The sequence below is a fragment of the Dendroctonus ponderosae genome, unplaced genomic scaffold, assembly GCF_020466585.1.
Source record: "Dendroctonus ponderosae isolate FM_Combo_2020 unplaced genomic scaffold, Dpon_F_20191213v2 Dpon_F_20191213_3, whole genome shotgun sequence".
NCBI classification, from domain to species: domain Eukaryota; kingdom Metazoa; phylum Arthropoda; class Insecta; order Coleoptera; family Curculionidae; genus Dendroctonus; species Dendroctonus ponderosae.
In genome coordinates, this window is record NW_026018508.1 from 2409172 (window position 1) to 2430508 (window position 21337).

The following is a 21337-nucleotide window of genomic DNA, read 5'->3' on the forward strand; positions in this document are numbered from 1 at the left end:
CTAAAGTGACCATTTCATTATTTAAGTATATTTTTCTTCTAGGATGGTTAATTGATTTAGTAATATTTCAGACATAAGATAGCCTTTTTGGTTTCACGTTCCAAGAAGAACGATTCTGGATAAACAAAAACGTCATCGAATTTTGATATAAAAGACCGTCTGATTTGTCCCCAAATAAGACACTCTACAAACTTCAGTCGAGACACATCGCGGTCGTGCATTTTACTAAAATTGCATAACAGTCTTTTCCTCCATTATTTAGTATTTAATAAGTAAGAAATTTATTTCATAAATTAAATAAAAGTGTATAAAACATTTTGATATTTATTTTAAATTAAATAAATAAACGGGAAATTGAACAAACCGTTCGGGTTCCCAACAGTTCCTTGAAAAGAAGTGTACATTTAACAGCCATATCTCTAAAACCTTTAACGTTAGATTTTCGAGTTGCACATTTTTTTCATTTTTCAAAATTTGTGAGGGAACAGCCATAAAATATCGAAGCAAACATTTTGAGTTAATTGCATGCCTGCAAGGGTACGGCAGGTGAAAATAGTGTTAAAAAGCCATCTAAAATATCTGTAGCGTAATTTGCATGGAACTATTTTAATGCGTTTAGAATATAGACGATATACAGGGTTTCCATATAAGGATGCATTGCATGGGGAATGAGCCAAGGAAATGGTGTTTTTTGGAATGTGTACTCACCTAATTTCAGGGCGATGGGAAGTAATTATAGTTAATATCCATAGTTGGTCTGACTTAAACATTTCTACATGTTCTTTAGATTAATTTTTGCAAACTGAAACAAAGATGATGAATAATAGATGATTTTCTACTTTTGGTACACAGGTGTGAATCTTGTTTTGTTTAACTAACGGTTTGTACTGGCCTATTTGTTATAGAATTGATGTTAGCTGATTGACAGGCTCTGTTAGTAAACTAATTTGAAAACGTGAGGTTCAATCACTCAAGTATCAAATAGTAATAGATCTTTAATACGCAAGTCACTATTCGACGAGATTGGCTAAATATTCAATTCTTATCATGTATTATTTAATGACACACTATTCAATTTAGAAAAAAAATTCGAGGATAACAGATCTAATATGGTATTATCCCAATAATAAGTAACGTGTCAGCAAAATGCCTAATTAAGTTTTTTAAAAAGTTAGAGTTAACAAGTCATTAACTATTGGTGTCATTCCTTTCATAAAATTAATTTAGTTACTTAAGGGAATCTATTTAAATAAGTTTTTGTTATAATTTCTTGAAGATATCAGCTGTTAAAGATGTAAATACAACTTTGCCGATAATCAGTATTTCCCAGTCGTTTGTGCGATATTTAACTGTTTATTACAAATAAAATTTTGCGAACTTTGTTTAAATTTATAAACATTTTACGAAAATTTTAATTCGTTTTTCTTCTCTTCTTATTTAATTTCTTCACCTTTGATGTTATTCTTCTTCTCTCTCTGTACAACGGCGCATCGCCTGTTTGGGTTCGGTTTCTTTGAAGCAGTTCTTGCGTTGTTGATTGCCAGCTGTCTTGCCATCGTTTTGGTCATAGATGAAGACAACTGGTTTTGGTGGTCGTCCTACAGGTCTTCTTCCATGTGGTTTCGTACTACCTTGGCTATTCTGTCTGGACTCATTCGGACATGCTGGTTCCATTCTCTCCTTATTTTCCTTGTCCATCTGACTGCGACGATCGGTTTGGCACCTTTTTCTTATGTCTGTATTTATGTGCCTATCGTTTAGTGTGTGCCCTGTTATTGCTCTTAGGGTCTTCATCAGTTCTTCTTAAGATCCTCGTTGTTACGGAAGTTTCAGCTCTTGTTTCCGCACCATATTTCATCACCGGCCGTACACATACTTTGCATATTTTCGATTTGCAATCTATGCTTAGGTGTTTGTTTTTCCAGATTGGATATCTAAGATGCCCTGATATTGCGGCAGCTTTATTAACTTGTTGATTACTTCATTTTCCAGAAACCCGGCACTTGTGATTTTGAATCCGAGGTATTCGGATAACATGCTTTGTTGTATAATGCATTTTCTACTGCCCGTTTGCAGCGCAATGGTTCCCTTGCTATAGTCACGCATTTGGTCTTGTTTATAGAGATTTGCATGTTAAGTTTTCCTGCCTGGTTCATAAAAGCTTGTAATATTCTTTGGAGGTCATCTGCTGATTCAGGATAAGTCGTCGGCATAGCAAAATATGCTTATTTTATACATTTGCATTTAATATCCTAATCCAGTATTCTTTGCGGCTTTTTCTAATTTGTCCATGATTGTGTTAAATCGCACAGGGATGAGGTTGTCGCCTTGGCGAATACCTGCGGTTGTTCGGAGATGCTGTGTTAGTGACGAGTTTGCTAGTATTTGCGTTTGTGTATTACTAGTTAGATCCTTAATAAGTTCTATATATTCTTTCAGCATATTACTGTTTTACAGGAGCCTGAGAACCTCTTTTATTTGCAGTCTGTCGAAAGCCTTGGTTAGATCTACAAAGCAGAGGTAGGCAGGGGTGCTGTACTCTACGTATTTTTCTCATTTTCTGAGCATAAATAATGCATCGGTAGTGGATCGGTTTTACCGAAATACTTGCTCTTCTTCGCTTATTGGCGATACTGAGATTATTTTTTCGGCAATGATCTTGATTAGAAGTTTTAGCGAGGTGCTTAGTAGTGTTATGCCTCGGTAGGTTGTTGGATTCGTTTGGTCACCTTTCTTATAGATGTGTACTGTAATGATGTTTTTCCGTGTTACTGGAATCTTTCTATGTTTAAATATGATGAAAGAGTTTTGTGTATTCTTCTATCATGGCAGTTTCTCCGTATCGAAGTTTTCTATTTTTAAGTTTTCTCACAGTCTCGCTTGCTTGCTCTTCCGTGATATGCGTGTTTTCTTCCAGAGGATCGTTCTGTGTGGTTTCTTGTGCTTCCTCCGGGCTTTCTATGGCTGCGTATAGATTTCTAAAATATGTTTCGCACGTTCCTTCCGTAATTGTTTCTAGTTGTATTGTTTCGTGTGTTTCTCGTTTCATGCCCCTCAATAATTTCCAGATACGTTTTTATGCCCCGTACTGCCTGCATTTCAGTATTGAACCTCTGCCAGTATTCTTCTTTGATTTCTCGAACTCTGTTGTTAACCGTGTTTCTTATTTCCATATACCTATTTCGGTTTTCTGGTGTTGGTAATTCTCCGTGTTGCAAATATATGTTCTTCTTTTCCCTTGTGATGTTTTTAACTTCTGTAGTGAACCAACATACACCTAACAAAAAGTTAGGTCGGTCCCTCTGCGTCATCGTGCGTGTTCCTAAAGCTAAAATTTATTCCATGCTACGTTAAGATTGTCATTTTGCACTATTTTATTATCAGCAATATGTTGTTTGCATCGGTTTGAGTAAAGTTGTTTAGTGCTTTCGTAGTTAAGCGATTCTATATTGAATTTTTCACTTTTAATTGTTGGTTTCTTTTTGCTTAGACATTGCTGTTCGCAGCTTCCCTGGTACTAATTTGTGGTCTGTTCCAATGTTAGCTGAGGATAAGAACAGCAGGAACATTCGGTTAGTGATGATAATCACTATCGAACTAATCGATTATTGATTTATATAATTATAATAAATATAATTGATTATTTTATTTATGTTGTTCTGCCATTCTGTGCACAAATCTCGCATTTCGCCATTGCGGTTAGTAACGTTTTCGTGGTATTTTTGTTTCACTCTATTCACTTCTTCATTTCCTATTCTAGCGTTTAGATCTCCCAGTAAAATTAACTTTTAAGAGTTTTATGGTATTTTGTCCAACTCCAATTTTAGTTTTTCGTAGAATGTTATTGAAATTTCTTCTGGTTTACTCATATCGAGGGCGAATTCTGATATTATATGTAGCGGATGATCTAACATCATTTTTAATCTTAAGATTCTGTCGCTAACGTATTCTATGTTATGTTTTGTTAACATTTCTCATTTACTAATATCCCATCCCCTGATGCTGCTCTTTGGTCTTTGCCGACTTCTGAGTATACTAAGATGCAGTCTCAAAGTTTTGTGCTATGAACCAATCAGCAGCCTCCACAGCATTTGAGACCCTTACCAACCTTTAGTGACCTTATGTAATGTACTCTTTTCTGAAAGGTGTTTGAAAAAGTTATCTAAGTTTGCTCAAGTTTAAAAAAATGTGATTCGTGCAATGCAAATGTACAATTCTAAGTGAAAAATCAGCATTTGTTACTAAGCTGGTACATTTCAACGATTATTTATCGTATCATAATTTATTTCTACAAATTAATTCGTGACCACAAACATATAAAGAAGATAGAGGCAAAATTCAAACAAACTTTAAACTAATATTCGAATATTCTTATATTGCAAATTACAAATCAGCATCAAATATGCAACGTATAAAAGTAACGTTGGATAAAAAGGCAACATTTTTTATTTTCTTTAAATAACGATTCCAGATTGCTTAAATTAACGTACTATGTAATAATAACGATAAGTCTTGGCCATAAAATATTGTGTATACGTTTATGAGAAAATATAAGTTTTTGTTTTAAACTGTATTACAAAGAAACGCATTAATACAGTTTATATTTAAAAATTTCTTTTTAATAATAGAATTATTTGAAAATAAATAATTGCTTTAAATGACTACTAATCTAAATGAAGTTAAACTAGCAATTTTTCAAAATACCACTTTTAGTGGCATAAGAAGATACGATTTTCATTCTTCATTTATTTATTTGGTAAAAAATCAAATAATAAAATAACGCTTAGAAACATTTTAGTTTTGCTCTGCTAACCAAAATCCGTACTATTCATTCATTTTCAAACAGTTTTTTTGATCATATAGTTCTTTTTCAACTTCAAATAACATGAAAAGCAACGTTCAGTTGTTAACTTTATTAACGCAAAAATATTTGGAATGTAATGTGTGTTTCCCCTTTCATATGTAAAACTTACGTACAATTCTTTAATATAGTATGCAGCAATTTTAATCAACCCAGGAAACGTGAAAACGTAACCATTTTAATATAATTTATTTACTACTTAGTAAAGCTGATTATTCAAAGTGCTTCAATACATTTCATCGAACTTGTTTGATACACTCTGACTAAATAAAGACTCAACTAAAGAGCCAATAACAAAAACTATTTATTAACATTTCAATTTGATTTGGTAGCATTCAGTACCATATCATGTACTATTTTAAGTAGTTTAAATTTAACCAAATTCCAGCCAGAAATTTGTATTCCCAATTTTAGTAACTTAGCGCCGCCCTGTAACTGTATTACGACCCCACAAATTCCAACTGATAGTTAACTGATTAAAACTGCAAACAATGTTGTCTATTCACATTCATTTGCCGATGTACAGTATCTCCAAGGCTTCGAATATAAATATAAATATCACAGGCTATTTTCAATCTGAACTTGGACCATAGAGGACAAGGCTCTGTAAATAGTTCAACAAAATTTAAATTATTTACATCGCAAAAGTACACCGGCGCTAAAAATTTTAAGCATTTAGAAAAATAAAAACACATTTTTTTTCAAATCGTTTATTTCAGAAACTTTTGAGGGTATGCGTTTAGCGTTACCTCATAGTATCGATGACCTTTTAGTGGCAGTGATGGCGATTGAAACTAGTTTTTAGTAACAGTGGCGATTACGAAAGTTAAGCTGCATTTTAACTTTTTTTTGAGTTTGTAAAAATAAGCATATTTGAATAGGAAAATTTCAATGCTGGTTTTTTGTCAGTGAATGCAGAATTGTCTAATGTTCTTGTTCAATTTCATCTTAAACAGTACCTTCAAGCTACTTATGTATGTATGTATTTTTCAATTTTGACACTATAAAAACTCTAATTCTACTCTTCCTACATGTACACATTTATTATCTAAAGTAAGATTGTTATCTTAAAGTTATTTTACTTTCTAGAAGTAGCCTAGTATATTCTAATAGCCTCCTAATCTTTAAAGATAGTTGTCATATATTGAATTTTTATGAGATTATGCAAAATTTCTATAGATATTTATTCAAAATTCTTCAAAGTATGTTTATTGAGTTGATGGTTTCTATTATTAAATGTATAGCATTTTGCGAGACTTGACCAAAAATATGCATATTCTGCAGCAATTGCTTTATCGTACTGCGACCTTTCTTAAATATACAATATTTAGTATTATAACATTCTGAAGGATAATTTTTAAATAATAAAGTAAAACTTTGTCAAATTAGGCTGCAATTTCTCGAAAAAATATGCTGAGAATTGTTTATATTTATTTTTATATCAATTGTACTTTCTTAGTGCATTTCATTTAGCTAAAACATATTTTTGACTAGACAATAATTGCTCTTCTAAAAACTTCTTATATATACTCTTACAAATTGCCCTAATAGTACATTATCTTAGACTATATTTTACTTACGAACAGTAGATATAAATAAGTATTACATATAAGTCGCTCAAAAGCAAAGAGACAAAGAACAAATAATGTAGTACATCATCAGTTCATTATCATTGCGACAATAAAAACAGGAATAATGAAAACAGACACCAAATTTAAGAAAATATAAAAATAAAAAGTACAAAGACTTAACAAAAATAATATAATACCGGTATTCGCTCAGCTTTTGACCCTTGATCCGGTACGCGTTCTTAGTTATTACCTTATAAACCTCCATCTCGATATACATTATACAGGGAGACCCTCTTAAAACTGGACCACGCCATTAAAGTTATACTATATTATACAATATTGAGAAATGCTAATGTAAAGAGTCTTATAGGCTCAAATGTGTGAATAATTTTTAAAATTTCTCAGAAACCTTTATTGCGCATAAATTAATAATTATCAGCATAAATTAACGCATAATTATTATCTATAAAAATTAGATTTAGTAGAACGTGTGCTCTTATTCGATATCGCAACGTCCAGTGAGATTCCAGAAGGAAATCCTGGATATCGACGATAAGCTTATTAGTCTTGTTTGATCCCGTTACTAATAGGTTGCTGCTTTAATCGCTGTTCTCTCTTCTGAAGCTGGTAAAATATCCCTAACCTTCCAACGAGTAGAAAGAAAAATACGATGGCGGGCGCTGTTCGACTAAATCGGTCAGCTACCATGTAGTGAGTGTACATGGCCATAACGGTGAGGAGAAGCAAAACCGTGTTAGCTGCATTTTTAACTTTGTCTGCAAGGAAAATTGTGTTATTAATGTGAAAATTCAAATGAAAAAGAAGTTCACAAGCATTCTTTCTGTTTGGCCACAAAATTGTATGAGGTGTTTATTACTTATTATTTATCCAAAGGCAAAAAAAAACACCATTTTATCATGCCGTATGGGAAATATTTAATTCATTTAATACATATGTAATAAAAATATAATTAAATAACTAAAAAAGTATGCATCCGTTTTACCACTAACCTAACACGAACTCGATTGCTCAAACTAATTAGAGATCAGATTATATTGTGTACCTACCTATGCAGGAAGTTAGAAATATTTAAAACCAGTCTTTACTTTAGAAACCTATTTGCCAAGTTGTCAATATGCGTGCCAATCAAACCCAACATTTTCGTAATTGCGATCATAGATTTTTTAAACTAATATTTCTTTAAATCATTAAGAAATTATAACAATGACAAATATATGTATTATACAGACAGATATTAACATTCATTTTACTAACTGAAAAAAATGTTTGCCTGGTACCACGAAGCAGCAATTATTCGAATTAGTAAAATTGAATTTATTTAGAGAACAGTGAGCAATGTGCAGTAATTTTAGATTTTATTCTCCCAAAAACTGCTGACCACAACCTACATATCGAAAATGTCAATATTAGATTCCAGATAAAAATAGATAGTTTTATCACGGAGCCGTGAACAATTACGTCGGTAGGCTTAATATAATTAAATTTTACATCTACAATAGGTAAATTGGCGAAATTGAAATTAACCTTAGAATTGTCGTTGTATATCTGTATATTATTATTTTCCAATGTTATTAAATTTGGCATGATATTTATGGTTAATATTATATACATATCTTTTAATATATATAATTACTTTCATATAGTTTTCGAAAAAAAATTAATTAAATCACTTGATATATACATATACATGTTGTAGTGAGATATCAGATTTCATTTCCAGTTTGCAACAAATTTAGAGAAACAAAAATGTTTCAAATGCATATAAAAATTTTCTTTTAATTTCTAAAGCAACAACTCGATAGATTTGATTTAGATCTGCTGTTGAAGTCACACTTGCCGTAAGTTAAGAATAAATATAATTTTAATTTGATGAACGCTACATAAAATGAAAAGTAATTCAAAACACCATAAAACCTGTGCTTGTTACATGTTTTGAAAATTTACCATAACAGATTTTGCCATATAAAATATCGTTAATTATTGAAATATTCACTCAAGTACACCTTTTTATAAAAATATTTGAATGCTTTTTGTATACTTACGATTTGGAAAGAACGCCAAAGCTGTACCAAAGACAATTTCCAGCACTCCTATAGTTCTCCGGTACCACTTGGAGGGCACCTTAAAGTTCAGCGTTTGTGCCAAAGGGAAAAAACTTGCATATTTAACATACTCTTTCCGCTGAAACAAAACAAACAATTTCAATATTTTTTCATGAAAATCTAATATCCTCGTATAATGAGCTCGTATAATGTCGCTCTTATTAAAACTATAGCTAAGAAATTTGTCAGGTTTGAACAGCAAAGGAACCACTTCCTCTGTTGCTTTTTTATAACAGGTTTTTGCATCAAGTGGCCTATTAAACAAATATTTTTTTTGTGTTTTAGTAGATGTTGCTCTTGGACACCAATACTGCCACACCTAAACTCTTGAAATTTCTTCTTATGGGGGTATGGAGAGTTTCATTTACAAGTGTCAAGTAAAGTTTTTATTCTTCGTATAGAGCAGGTTCCAGCAAAAGAGAAATTCCAATTTTCGTATTCAGGCCGTTAAAGAGCAGTGGTTGGGAATAGCAGAACGTTGTCAAAACATGATCTAACTTTCACATTGTTAATTTTTTCCGTTTAAAGATTTGAAAACGTTGTTGGATTCAATAATTTTATTTTATATGCACGTAAAAAAATCAACTTAAAAAAACATTCGTATAGAAAAAAAAATTATGTATGCAATCAGTTTTTCTAATGAAAAACATCACTTAGGCAAGAAAATCTAAATAATATTTGAAATTCGCGACTAAAGTCGGTAAACATATATGGCAATTTCGGCCTAAAAACTATAAAAAATTGCGACATTTTACTTTAAATTCTACAAGATACAATTATTCCTACATAATTGTTTAGATACAAAATGTTAAATTCGATCAACCAAAGCTAATATCACTTCGTTCAACGTTGCAACGATTATACATTATTGTAACACTTGCCTATTTAACTGTAAAACTTGCAGATCTACTTACTAAGTGATATTTATTTATATCTTTCCCCTTATTTACACAACGCCATTTCATTTTACTTTACAAAGTGTAGAAACTCCAAATATTAAATACCTAGGTTTGTGCAATTTGTGTTTAGAATTTACAGGAGACAATTATTCTCAGTAAATTGAAAAATGTGTAATTGTAGGAAGCAAAACCCTGTTGCAAATGCAGTTGTTGCAATTTAGACTGTAGAGATTCGTGACAATTATATCCACTATCTTGGCAATTATTTTAATTTGCTAGCAAAACTTGAAAAATAATCAGACATTATTTAAGAAAATTAAAATTAACAAAACTGATTAACTTCATGTTACAAAATTTGCGGAAAACTGTCTGAGAAAATAATGGTTTACTCTGATAGAGAAACTGGCGCAACCACTAAGCTTATACACACAGATCCATTTTGAATTCGCATTAAATATCAATACGAAGGAAATTAGCATAAGCCTATAACAATAAAATTGTAATGATCCAACGTGAAAGCCTTTCTTTGATCGTCTTTATAATAGCATATACCGATTATAAAGTTAAGTATAGCAATTCTGAAGCGCTACTTTCAATTCGCCCCTCTTGACCATTTTTTTTTCATAAATCTCTTTATCTTCTTCTTTATCTTATCTAAATATATTGCGCCACTGATCTATAAGCTAAAGTAATTATTGAGGTGATCCTCGGCATGGTCTAGTTATAATTATTTGGCCTAATTTATCAAGTTTTAATTGATTGTCAACTTAATTGATTGAGGTTGCAATTGAATTTTTTTAACGATAAAACCTGATTCTAGTATGTGGGGGTTATTTCTCTAGTTCTCATGTTTGTTCCTCTAGTTCAAATAAGCATTACGCGCAACACAAAATTGCAACTAATAAAAATCACTAATAAAAAGGTCACATTCTCGAACATGGCTCTAATGAAGTAAATATTTTGATTAAATTTTTCATTGAGTCAACAGAGAGTTTCAAAGAACTTTCAGTTTTGATTTTTGAACCGTCAATGGATTCTGATGTAAGTATGCTTCACATCTCGGGATGTGCTATCATCAGCTGGTTATAGCCTGAAGATAGCCCCTCAAAACATCTATTTTTGAAGCGAGTTCTGGAGGTGTCTGAGATTGACACAACTCGAGATCGGTTGGTTCCTAAGATATAAGGTTTTGAAATGAGAAAAATTAGAAAATATTTATTTGAACTTTTCCGATATATTTTGTTCAAATGTACGAAAAAATACGTTTTTCTCTGGGTCTACATAGTCCAATGGGTCAAGTAATTGTAAGAGAATTCAAGGTGATATTTTTTAAATGTCTAATCCAGTTTTACCGCCTAAACTTTTATGTAATCTTATGCATTTTCTTCGCACCTGCTATCGATTTTGAGCTGTTAGACTAGATTTAATATAAATTATAAATTAATGCATCCTAGATAGTTTTGTAAATAATAGAAAGAGGTCTGACATTTGTGGCTTCCGCAAATAAAATAGGAGGCTCTGCTGACACCGGATTGAGTGAGTTCCAAGTTTGAGTTAACTCAAAAAATGTAAGAAAATCACACCCTATACAGGGTGTACCACCGGGAACTCCGCAATCGATATCTGACCAACTGTAATTAGGAAAAATTTGAAAATTGGATAGTAACCCGAAGTAATTGGGAGCAAGCGGTCTAAAATATTTTCAAAATGGTCACACTTTCGGTTATACCGGAAGTAGGTATCAACTTGCTGATTTTAAATGGAATACCCTATATATTATTACATTTTTGAATTCTACTCCAAATTCTAAATATATTTCATATACAATATCCTGTAGCCAAGTCTAATCGTTTTTGATATATTTGGAATTTTATGTAAATAATGACAGTTGCAGCCACTCGAATAATTATTGATTTTTCCGATAAGAGAATTTGTCATACTTAACTTGAGTCGTATTTATTGTTGACAAGGACTTACTTTAATGGAATTTCGAAATCATTTTGAAAACTATTAATACAAAGTGTTAAAAAAATTAGTTTCAAAATACAGTTGAGAAAACCGCCCAAAATCAATTTTTTCAAATGGAAATTCCTATTTTTGATAATTTTGTCATATTCAGTATTAAAAACAAGTGTAAGTTTGTGTAACGATGTCTATTCCAAAAGTGTTTAGTTTCCGAAATATTGTCAATTTAATGTTTTCATATGGCTATTTTGCAGCACCTTCTTTTAAATACTGTCACTTTTAGTTGCCATGACGAAAGTGGCCATTTTTAATGCAATCAAATGTCAAAAGAATGCTGACAGCTGTCAGTTACTATTTAAAAATAATTAATGTCATGCCAGGGCGCTTCAATTATGTAAAGGAAGATTATTTAAACTTATTTATTATTTATGAAGAATTTAATAAAGCTGCATCAAGAACATGTGACACATTTGTCATTCGATATCCACAAAAACAGAAGCCTTCATGCTGTGCTGTTAAACAAATTATAGAAAATTTCAAGAATTTTGAATACGTCTTAATGTCAGTGATTGATATAATATTAATTATTGATACATAAATGGTTCTTAAAACTAAACACTTTTGGATCGTTACATAAATTTACACTTATTTTTAATACCGAATTTGACAAAATTATCAAAAATAGGAGTTTTTATTTGAAAAAATCATAGGTTTTAGGCGGTTTTCTCAATTGTATTTTGAAACTTATTTTTTTAACACTTTGTATTAATAGTTTTCAAAATGTTTTCGAAATTCCATTAAAGTAAGTCATTTTCAACAATAAATGCGACTCAAATTAAGTATGACAAATTCACTTATTTCCCATCAAATGAATAATTATTCGAATGGCTGCAAATGTCAATTTTTACATAAAATTTCAAATATGTCAAAAACGGTTAGACTTAGGTATACGATATTAAACATGAACTACATTCATATATTGGATTAGAATTCAAAAATGTAATAATATATAGGGTGCTCCATTTAAAATAAGCAAGTTGATACGCACTTCCGGTATAACCGGAAGTGTGTCCCCCAATGACCTCGGCACGCTGCCCAATTTTCAAATTTCTGCTAATTACAGTATGGCAGATATCGATCGCGGCGGTTCCCGGTGGGACACCCTGTATAGACTTCATTTAAACACCATAAGAAACTGTCTACTTAATTTTATGATATTATCATTTCGTTTATTTTCCAGTTCTAAAATGTAATCATCCTGCATAGTTACATTTATAGATACAGAGTTTACAGAGTAACAATTTTACAACTGAGTTGTCCATAAATCACAGTCTGAGGCTCTACTTAAATAAACCATGTTATTTACGTTTAAAAGTTCCGTTGATTAAGTTAAACTTCTGGAACGCATTGGGTTAGATTGGGTTTCGTTAAACTGATTTAAAAGCCATTATCTGCATCTCATCAAATTGAAATTGTGGAATATTTAGAAAATATGTTCTTTGCTCATTTTCTCGGGACATTTGGAAAAAAATGGAAAAACAATTAATACGGCGACATTGCGCAAAAAAATTCTTTATATTCTAGCAGTTATAAAGCAATTAATAATTGTGCTTTTACTGGACTTTTGACAAAAATTAAACCTGAAGTTTCTCAGAGTTATACATTTTGCTTCATAAGCATTTTGCCAAAAGAGGCAGAGTTTTTATATAAAAATTGTTGAAATTAGAAATTTTATTCTATCTTTCCTTTAGAGCTTTTACAGTTTTCCAGATATTTAATTCAAATTTGGATTATGTACTATTGGCCAATGTATCAAACGGTTCTCAGAATGTACAGGGTGACATTTTTTTTGGGGTCAGATTTTCTTTTATCACCCGGAACTTTGTTATGACATAGTAAATATTGTGGCTTTTATGTAAAAAAATTAACTAATAATACTTTTAGTGTAGGTTGCCAAGTAATGGGCCAATTAATTAATTGAGCTTGGGCTATTGGTTGGTTATTCATAAAAATAGGAAGACAAAATAGTGTGCGTCATGGGACCCTCGACAGAAGTGATAACATATATTTATAGAAACCATAAAATATTGAACTTGATTAATTCATGATGGCAAAAATAATTTTATTTTATAAGTTTAATATTCTTGTTAGTGTAATAATTTATAAATGGATCAGGAATAGGTAAAATGTAATTTAATTTTCTTTTGAATGTAAAATATATTTGTATTTGCAACATTTAACATTCTTCAACGCTTGTACATATTTCTAAAGCTAAATCTTGTACATATTTCTCTTCTTGGGTTTGTGTAAACTCTTCTTGTTGAGTTTACGTGATAGAAAATAAGAAGACGGTACCCATGTTTTCTGAAATAATCGAGGTAAACTCAAATATTTTTTCAATTAAATTCAAAACGTATTTATTATTTATTATTACAAAACAGTTGTGATTTTTATCATTTTATGTTAAATATAATTGCTTACAAAATAGATATCTAAATATCTATTATTTTTTGTTACAAAATAAAATAACAAAAAATAGAACATATTATTGCATTAAAAGTTATTAATAATAGATGTGACACTTTATTTGCACTTAATCTTGGGAGTTCTTCATAAATTGACCCTGCCTTCTTTAGAGAATATCCGCTCAACATCTGGTTTAACAATTGTCTCCGATGAAAATCACTAGTAGAAAGAAAGTAGGTAGTAATATTTTACGAGATCGGAACTTTGAGTCGTGCAATACAATGCAAATGGACATCATCTGGGCAGCATCTGGACCTCAGACATAGGGAATCGGTGCCGGGATTCTATCGGTACGATTTAATTTAATTTAATCTTATCTTGATACGAATTGGCGTCCGCAATCAATCAGGCGATTTAAAACAGCTCCAACAGTTTTTCAAAAACTTTATTGTAGTGGATCTTAGATACAATTTTGCGTGTCGAATCATCGGTACACGGAAATGGGCAATCTCATTTGCAATGATAAATACCCGGTCGTTTGAACATGATTTTCAAAAGTTTGTAATATATTTTTCTGCAAATTTATGGACGATCCGCATTTTTTGCACTTCTGCTTGAGTGTGTATAATTGTGTGTGTACTTTAATTGGAAATTTAAAAGAACGCGAAACTCGAACAGGCATATAGTACATGAGCACCCTTACCTAGTATTTGCAGTATCTGCAGCTTCTCCCTTGTTAATTTGTTGATACATTGATATCAGCGTTATGAAATAAACGGCACCGAACACAATAATTTATAGATCAAAATCACCGTCAGTTTAATAACGCAATGTAAATTTGAAAAGTTTATCAGATCTACAGATGCACCCGCACTAAGAGAAAAATGTCGAATAGTAAAAGTGCATATGTTTGTCCCAAGCATCAGGCGCGAAGAGGCCGGAGTGGCAGCCNGGCTCGCCGTGACCGATAAAAATCTGTTCACCCTCCCATAAAAAGTTATCACTTCAAAAATCTACTGATTTATCTTGATCATCAATTAAACGTTTATTACATTTAGTTTATCGGTTGTGTTTGACAAAGAGAACAATGGTATATAAAACATCATTAACAGAATTCATTATGTTTTTCACTTGTAGCTTTAAATATATTTGTTATTATTTTCGTTTTGATGATAAATAAGAATTGTTCTTCCTTTTTTTATCGGTTACATAAATCTCTAGTTGATATGGGTGTTTTCTTGAGTCAATATTGCATGTAAATAATGATCATCAGACCATTGTGCATTGCTTAATTATGACGAAAAAACCGACGCCAAAATATTTCAAGCAACCTGGGCAGGCAAGTAGCCAACAAATATGAGCCCATCATATACTTCTATTGTATAACAGTGGCAAAAAGAAAAAATGCGTCAATACCGAAATCAGGCAAAATTCTTACCGTCCCTTTGAAATAAGGACGAGCTTAGGACAAAAGCCGATCAATAGGAAACCGAGGTTTAGTTTTCTTTGTTTTCTGAACTTTTTAAATATTTGTGTTGGGAACTTTTTAACTGTTTAGGAAGAGTTTTTTAATTATCTGATTATCATTGCTTTTGATAATTTTGGCTCTTTAATTTTTTTTGAAAACGCTAATGTTATCAATTGAGTGATAACTTACCAAATCTTTATGCAATTCTTTGGACACCACACTGGAGATTTTAAATACTCCTACGAAAATAAAAAAGGTACCCAAAAGGACAGATACGGTCCTAAGTACTGGAGAATTCATGATTTCGTTGCACTAAATACACTGTTTGGACAAAACACTATCACCGTTCCGGACTTTGCTTTATATTCGCTATTTGGATATATATGTTTTACATCCGTGCTACTAATTTAGGTACACATTTTCTGTTTTATTCGGCCCTTATTTTTGTTTTTCGCTTCTCATACAGGCAGAGAATAATTAACATTATTTTCGAAAGAGTATGCGCGTAATTCTGCGATCAATACGAGCGTCGCTTTATACTAAAAATATTTTCCCGAGTCCGTACAAAAATTGAAACATTTTATACGTTTTGCCATTGATTCGAAGCAATGTTACATGCATCTTGAAATCGATTAATGAATCACTATTAATAAATTCAATTAAACTAATGAGTGAAACGTTTTATATTAATAGATCTTATGGTCGAATTTTAGTTGGTAGAGGGCAACTTTTCATACAGTTGTTTGTATGATAAGTTGGCGCGCTAATTTTTTTCAAATCTATAGGATGTTTAGAGCATAAAATAGAGGAAAGGAGAACAAATATCAAACCTGTTTGAGAAGCCAGAGCATGCAATACAGGATACTGATAAGAAATTGCAAGCAGAAGTTCGTAGAAAGATTGGTCCAAAGAAGAACGAAGCATGGAAAAGACTGTTCAAGAATTAACTCACAACTAGGAGGAACACAAAGCACGGAAAGCTGGAGAATATTTGAAAATATGAGAACAGGAACAAGAAGATAAATAATATCCCCAAAAATTCTTAAGAAATAGGAAGGCTATTTTACAGACAGCTTCTAATGGCAGTCTAACTTGATGAAACACCAAGAAATTTTAGGTTTGTAGGAAGCTCCATCAGGGTAACAATAGAGGCAATAAAAAAACAACTCAACTGCCTAAACAATGGAAAAGTGCCCAGCCCTGGCAGTATAGTTAATGAAACAAGATTTGGGCAAAAATGGAAACATGATCCAAAAACTCTTTCAAAAGTGTCTCAACAATTAAACTATATCAGCAGAGTGAAAAATTCCTTATCTAACCACCTTGTTTAAAAGAGGAGACAGAAGCAGCTGGGAAAATTATCGAGGAATAGAAGTAACAGGCACAATCAGCTAGCAAAATCATTTGAAAAAAAACGCATAGAACCAGGATCTTCACTTGCTTTTCGTAGACCTACGGAAGGCATATGGCCCTGTGAGTCGCTTCAAAAGCTGTGGAAATCGCGCGAACAAACCAGCAATAATATGGACTCAATATGGAGGTAATAAATACGGTAGAATATCTATATGAACAGCGAATTAACAATTACTAAACTAATTTATTATTCAATTTTGTGCGTCAGAAGCGTTACAGCGCTAGGAGAAAGGCGCAATGTATCAGTGTACCATTAAAAAAGTAATATTTTAGAGTAATTTTTTTTGTCTCAAATTTCTCGTTTATTTTAAATGGCTTCACAAATTGGTTGAAATTATACAAAATGTTCCACAAAAGTTACAATGAAAGTTATGTTTTTGAAAAGGAACCCCTATATTAAATTATTATCTAAATTCTATAAAAAAAATATATTTTTTTATTTTCGCGTGTGTTTTATTAGCGCACACTATGAACCTTTTTGTCATTTAATGTACAAAAATTTAAAAATGTAACATAATGCTAACAAGTGGAAAGAAGCCAGAATTTGTTAATGCAATATCGCGATTCGATTTCTAACGAATTCTTTGAATCTTTTTTAAGGTATTTTTAATTTCCCGGAAAAAATCTGTACTGGGATGCAAAAATTAATATACCTTCAGTGAGTGTGATTTTCAACTTCCCCATCTACATATAAACTTTGTCCAATACCTATTTAAATTAAAGCTTGAACTTAAAAGAATAAATAAGAAGAATGGTAATTGATGCAAAATTATGAGTTTTATTTTGTTACATTCTTTAAACTTGTATAAACATTTACAGTGTAATATACGGTTTCCTTGTTTGTTTCACTTATTATCATTTTTTATTAAACATTCTAGTTATTTTTTTTTCAAAATGTACGGAAAACTAGGAATTTTTTAGTGACCATCTAGGGATTGGAATTTTACCGATCTGGCATCACTCACTGGTATGTAAGGTCGTAATGTTTCAACGTATGAATATCCACAACACAAAAAAATGGTTTTAAAGTTAGGTAACTTTCGACTCAAATTCTCTGAGAAAAGCTTTAGCAAAAATAGACCAGAATTGCCCAGAGGAACAAAACAAATTGATTTTTTTCGGATCTTGAGGTAGTAGGGGAGGAAAATGCTTATTTTTGTTATTTTTTGCGACTGTGTTCATTATAACCAGGTGGATCAATAATTATATGTATAAAACGTATTGAAACTCTCTAAAACCCAAACAGTTTTTACAAATTACTCAATTCGTTTTCAACACCTTGTACAGAGTAGGCAAAATTTATCATTTTTACGGATTATTTCGGAAATCATATGGTTGGTTCAGCTTAATTTTTGGAGCAAAATAATCCCTTGTTACTTTTCATTGAGATACAAGGTAAAGGTGAAAATATGGCGTTATCAACTTTTTTAGCTCTTTTATTACTGAAAATATTTTAAAAAATTTATAGATAGTCAATTGTACAGAAATATTTTTTTTACATAAATTAAAAAATATAATTTTGGGTTTTTCATGGACCGCGATGTATATTTTAACACTATTAAATAGCCCTGCTCTAAGTTTTTTTATGAGTTTGTAATCGTATTGTACTCTATAACGGTTTCTGCATGATTGCTGCGGTTTTCGAAATATCCGTAAAAACCACTTTGTTTGCACACTTTGTATATTTTATACCTAAGCAGCAAAGTTTCGTCGCTTTATCTGATTTTTACTGTATGAGATTAATCTGGTTGTTAATTATATTTGGTACGAAAAATGTTAGCACAATGAAATAATATACACAGACGAACTCAAGCGTGTGGCTTTATTTTAGATTATATTCCAAAACTGAGAACGGATCTGCACACGCATACGGTGAGCAGCAACACAGCACACCTGTTGACAACTTAAACTATAGATTTACAGACTTTTACGCCCGAAATAAAATAATTTCATAGTAACACTGAGCTATTATGTGGCTTCTGATCATTTTGAAACAATATCTGACAAAGTTAGTACATCAAAAATTGGATTCTGGTAAATACAGTTATTGTATGTGAATCGAAATTCCGAACGAGCGTAAACGCACAGTTTTTTTTAATCTGCCTTCAAATCTTGCTCACCTGAATATGTGTATGGTTCGTGTGTTTCGATAATTTCAAATACATTGTAACTCCATCAATCAATCACATAAAGTAAAAATTTCAATCTCGATATTGGAGTGATTGGTACCGTTTCGTACATCCTTACTTAACTGGTTGGTCCTAGACCATAGTTCTTCTTTTTCTCGCCATTCTTAACATAGTGCACAGACAAGAGATAGATAGATAATATAGTGATAATTATACCGTTAGAAGTACTAATGATAATTTAATCTGCTTGATAACGTAAATTGCATATAATTTCTAGAAAGATTCCAGATTTCTATTTTGGCACGCTGTATTGGTCACGTGCACAGACCAACAATCTAGATCATGCGATATTCGCCAATCAAAAGAACCAATCGGCTGATCGGAACGCGTTTGTAGTAAAACGAATAGACATTGACAGGGAGTCGTTAAAATTCCAAATGCCACTGTCCGTGTTTGTGCATAACAGCACAACGCTTTAACGCTTAGAGAAAAATTCTGATAAGAAAACGTTTCTTGCCGGTTTCGTTACACAAAGAAAAGCTGTAGAAATATATGATATTTAGCATAAGTTAAGTAAGCTAGGAAGATGGATGCTTTACCGCAAAGCTTATCTCTGTTCATTACTCACGTGGACAAAGAAGGTCCCTTTCTAAAAGTGTGGGGGCAAACCGAAAAAAACAATTCAATTTATGTGGAACAATTTCTGCTGAGTGCCTCCCAACAATTCGACCAGGGCATCGGCGTTCTGCCATTCGAAGCTTTACAAGTCAACACTCTGGTATGCGCCAAATATAAAGACAACAAGTATTACAGGTAATGTTTATCGTTCTTAAAAAGGGGCAAATTTTACTGTTTTCTCTGGTGAACAACCAATTCTCGTAAAGTTTTAGTGTTTTTGTAACCTCGAAAGTATAATGCGTCTATTTTAATCAATCTAATTTCTAAATTATTCATTAAACCCTACTTAAATGCTTTGCTTTCGACGGGTCTTAACGCGAAATTAAATGTTTGCACCATAAGAATACCCTGTATATACAATTTGAGGATCAACTGATCGTATATAAGACCAAGTAGCTTAGTATTAGTACCTTGTGAGCCCTGCATCAAATTATCCATATGTCCAATACATTTCTGCAAAGAAGATATAATTCACTAAATTACTTTGGTCAGGGTCAAAGATATGCCGCCCATTAACTGTTATTTTGTCATGCATCTGGTTAGCGTTTAAATAACTACTTTTCTTTTTTGGAACAGAAATAGCGCCATCGACATTAAGATCATTACAATTCAGTATTATTACAAACTGAACGTATATACCTACATATTCTACAGCGAAAAACATTCGGGAGCGAAAATATCATATACCTACCCTACCCACATAAGTGTCGTCTATCGGAGGTAGCGGCTCTTAAAAGGACGTTTCATAAACAATAATTTATTATTTAAATTGTTAACAACAGATAAAACTTGGTATACATGTTAGGTCTCATATGCTCAATTAACCTAAGGACAACAAAGTTTGAGTAATTGCCTCGTTTAATAAGCTTGTGATACTTTGTGATTAGCAAATTGCAAAATTACTACTCGTTGAGGGAGTGCAAATTTAAGAGCCGCCTACCGCCGTTAAGCGAGACTTTTGGACTATAGGGTATATAACTTGCCTTTAAAGCCTCGCAGGTTGAAATTGGACCACCCTGTATACTGATGCATATTCATAAGTAAACGCAATTAGCTTTAATTTTAACGGATTAAGAATGCACTGATTCGAATGGGAATTAAAACCTAATTTATTATACAGGGTGTCCCGTAAGCACGTGATCAAAAGGGCACAGCGACATTCTTTGGCTTAAAAGACAACAATCTGACTTTTAGTCAAGTTTTATTAACAAAAAGTGTCTAGCAACCCTGATTTGATGGTCAAAGTTCTTCCAATTTTTTTTTTGAATATGTATCTGGATATGTAGTTCTCCCGCACTCGATCGTTTCAGCAAAATATCAATTCTACATAAGAACAAATTCACAGCAAGTTTCATTAAAATACATCATACCATTCTCCCGATATTTAAAAAGATATATATTTTTTGAAGAACTTTGACCATCAATAGCAGAGTGGCCAGAAAATTTTTCTGATTAAAAGTTAGGCCAGATTCTCAATCGTCTTCTTGTGAAACAAACAATCTCGCAGTATTCTTTTGATAAAGTGTTTACAGGCAACTGTGTAAAACAACTTATTCTTGTTAATACAGGGTGAGTCAGCTGTGTACCTGTGCAGTTCTTGTAGTTTAATTGTGGAAAATGTTATCAAAACAAGTTTCAAATAAAAGTTCCCTATACGTAGTCGCTACGTATTTTTATGGAACAACCTTAATTTCATTTTATTTATGAAATATTCAATAAATGCTGTAGAAGTGTTCTTAAACATGTTATATCCCTAAGCCTTAC

At 31.9% G+C, this 21337-nt stretch overlaps 2 protein-coding genes across 3 annotated transcripts in view; one reads left to right on the forward strand and one right to left on the reverse strand.

The window, feature by feature from the left end:
* Positions 1-5821: 5821 nt before the first annotated feature.
* On the reverse strand, positions 5822-19115 carry LOC109534599 (transmembrane protein 35B). 2 transcript variants are annotated; one of them, XM_019900321.2, is made up of 3 exons: positions 18887-19115; positions 8496-8634; positions 5822-7208 (listed from the first exon to the last, which is right to left on the reverse strand). In XM_019900321.2, the coding sequence occupies exons 1-3, from the start codon at positions 18929-18931 to the stop codon at positions 6994-6996; spliced, it is 399 nt and encodes a 132-aa protein (XP_019755880.1). In that variant the 5' UTR covers positions 18932-19115; the 3' UTR covers positions 5822-6993. The 2 variants fall into 2 exon arrangements, with proteins under 2 accessions (XP_019755880.1, XP_019755879.1); XM_019900320.2 differs by lacking the exon at positions 18887-19115 and adding an exon at positions 15543-16000.
* A 155-nt stretch (positions 19116-19270) lies between these two features.
* The window catches only part of LOC125503836 (tudor domain-containing 6-like), a 3762-nt gene continuing 1695 nt past the window's right edge, over positions 19271-21337 (forward strand). The window contains exon 1 of the mRNA XM_048664825.1: positions 19271-19708. Within this exon, the coding sequence (XP_048520782.1) occupies positions 19482-19708 (227 nt within the window). The 5' untranslated portion in view covers positions 19271-19481. The remainder of the gene's footprint in view (positions 19709-21337) is intronic.

Excerpts from the sequence above, each read along its gene's own strand:
- LOC109534599 (XM_019900320.2), bottom strand. The coding sequence starts at position 15,653 with ATGAATTCTCCAGTACTTAGGACCGTATCTGTCCTTTTGGGTACCTTT. Across the intron at positions 8,635-15,542 it reads AAGAATTGCATAAAGATTTG|CGGAAAGAGTATGTTAAATA; the intron begins GTAAGTTATCAC and ends GTTTTGTTTCAG. Across the intron at positions 7,209-8,495 it reads TTTGGCGTTCTTTCCAAATC|ACAAAGTTAAAAATGCAGCT; the intron begins GTAAGTATACAA and ends TTTTCCTTGCAG.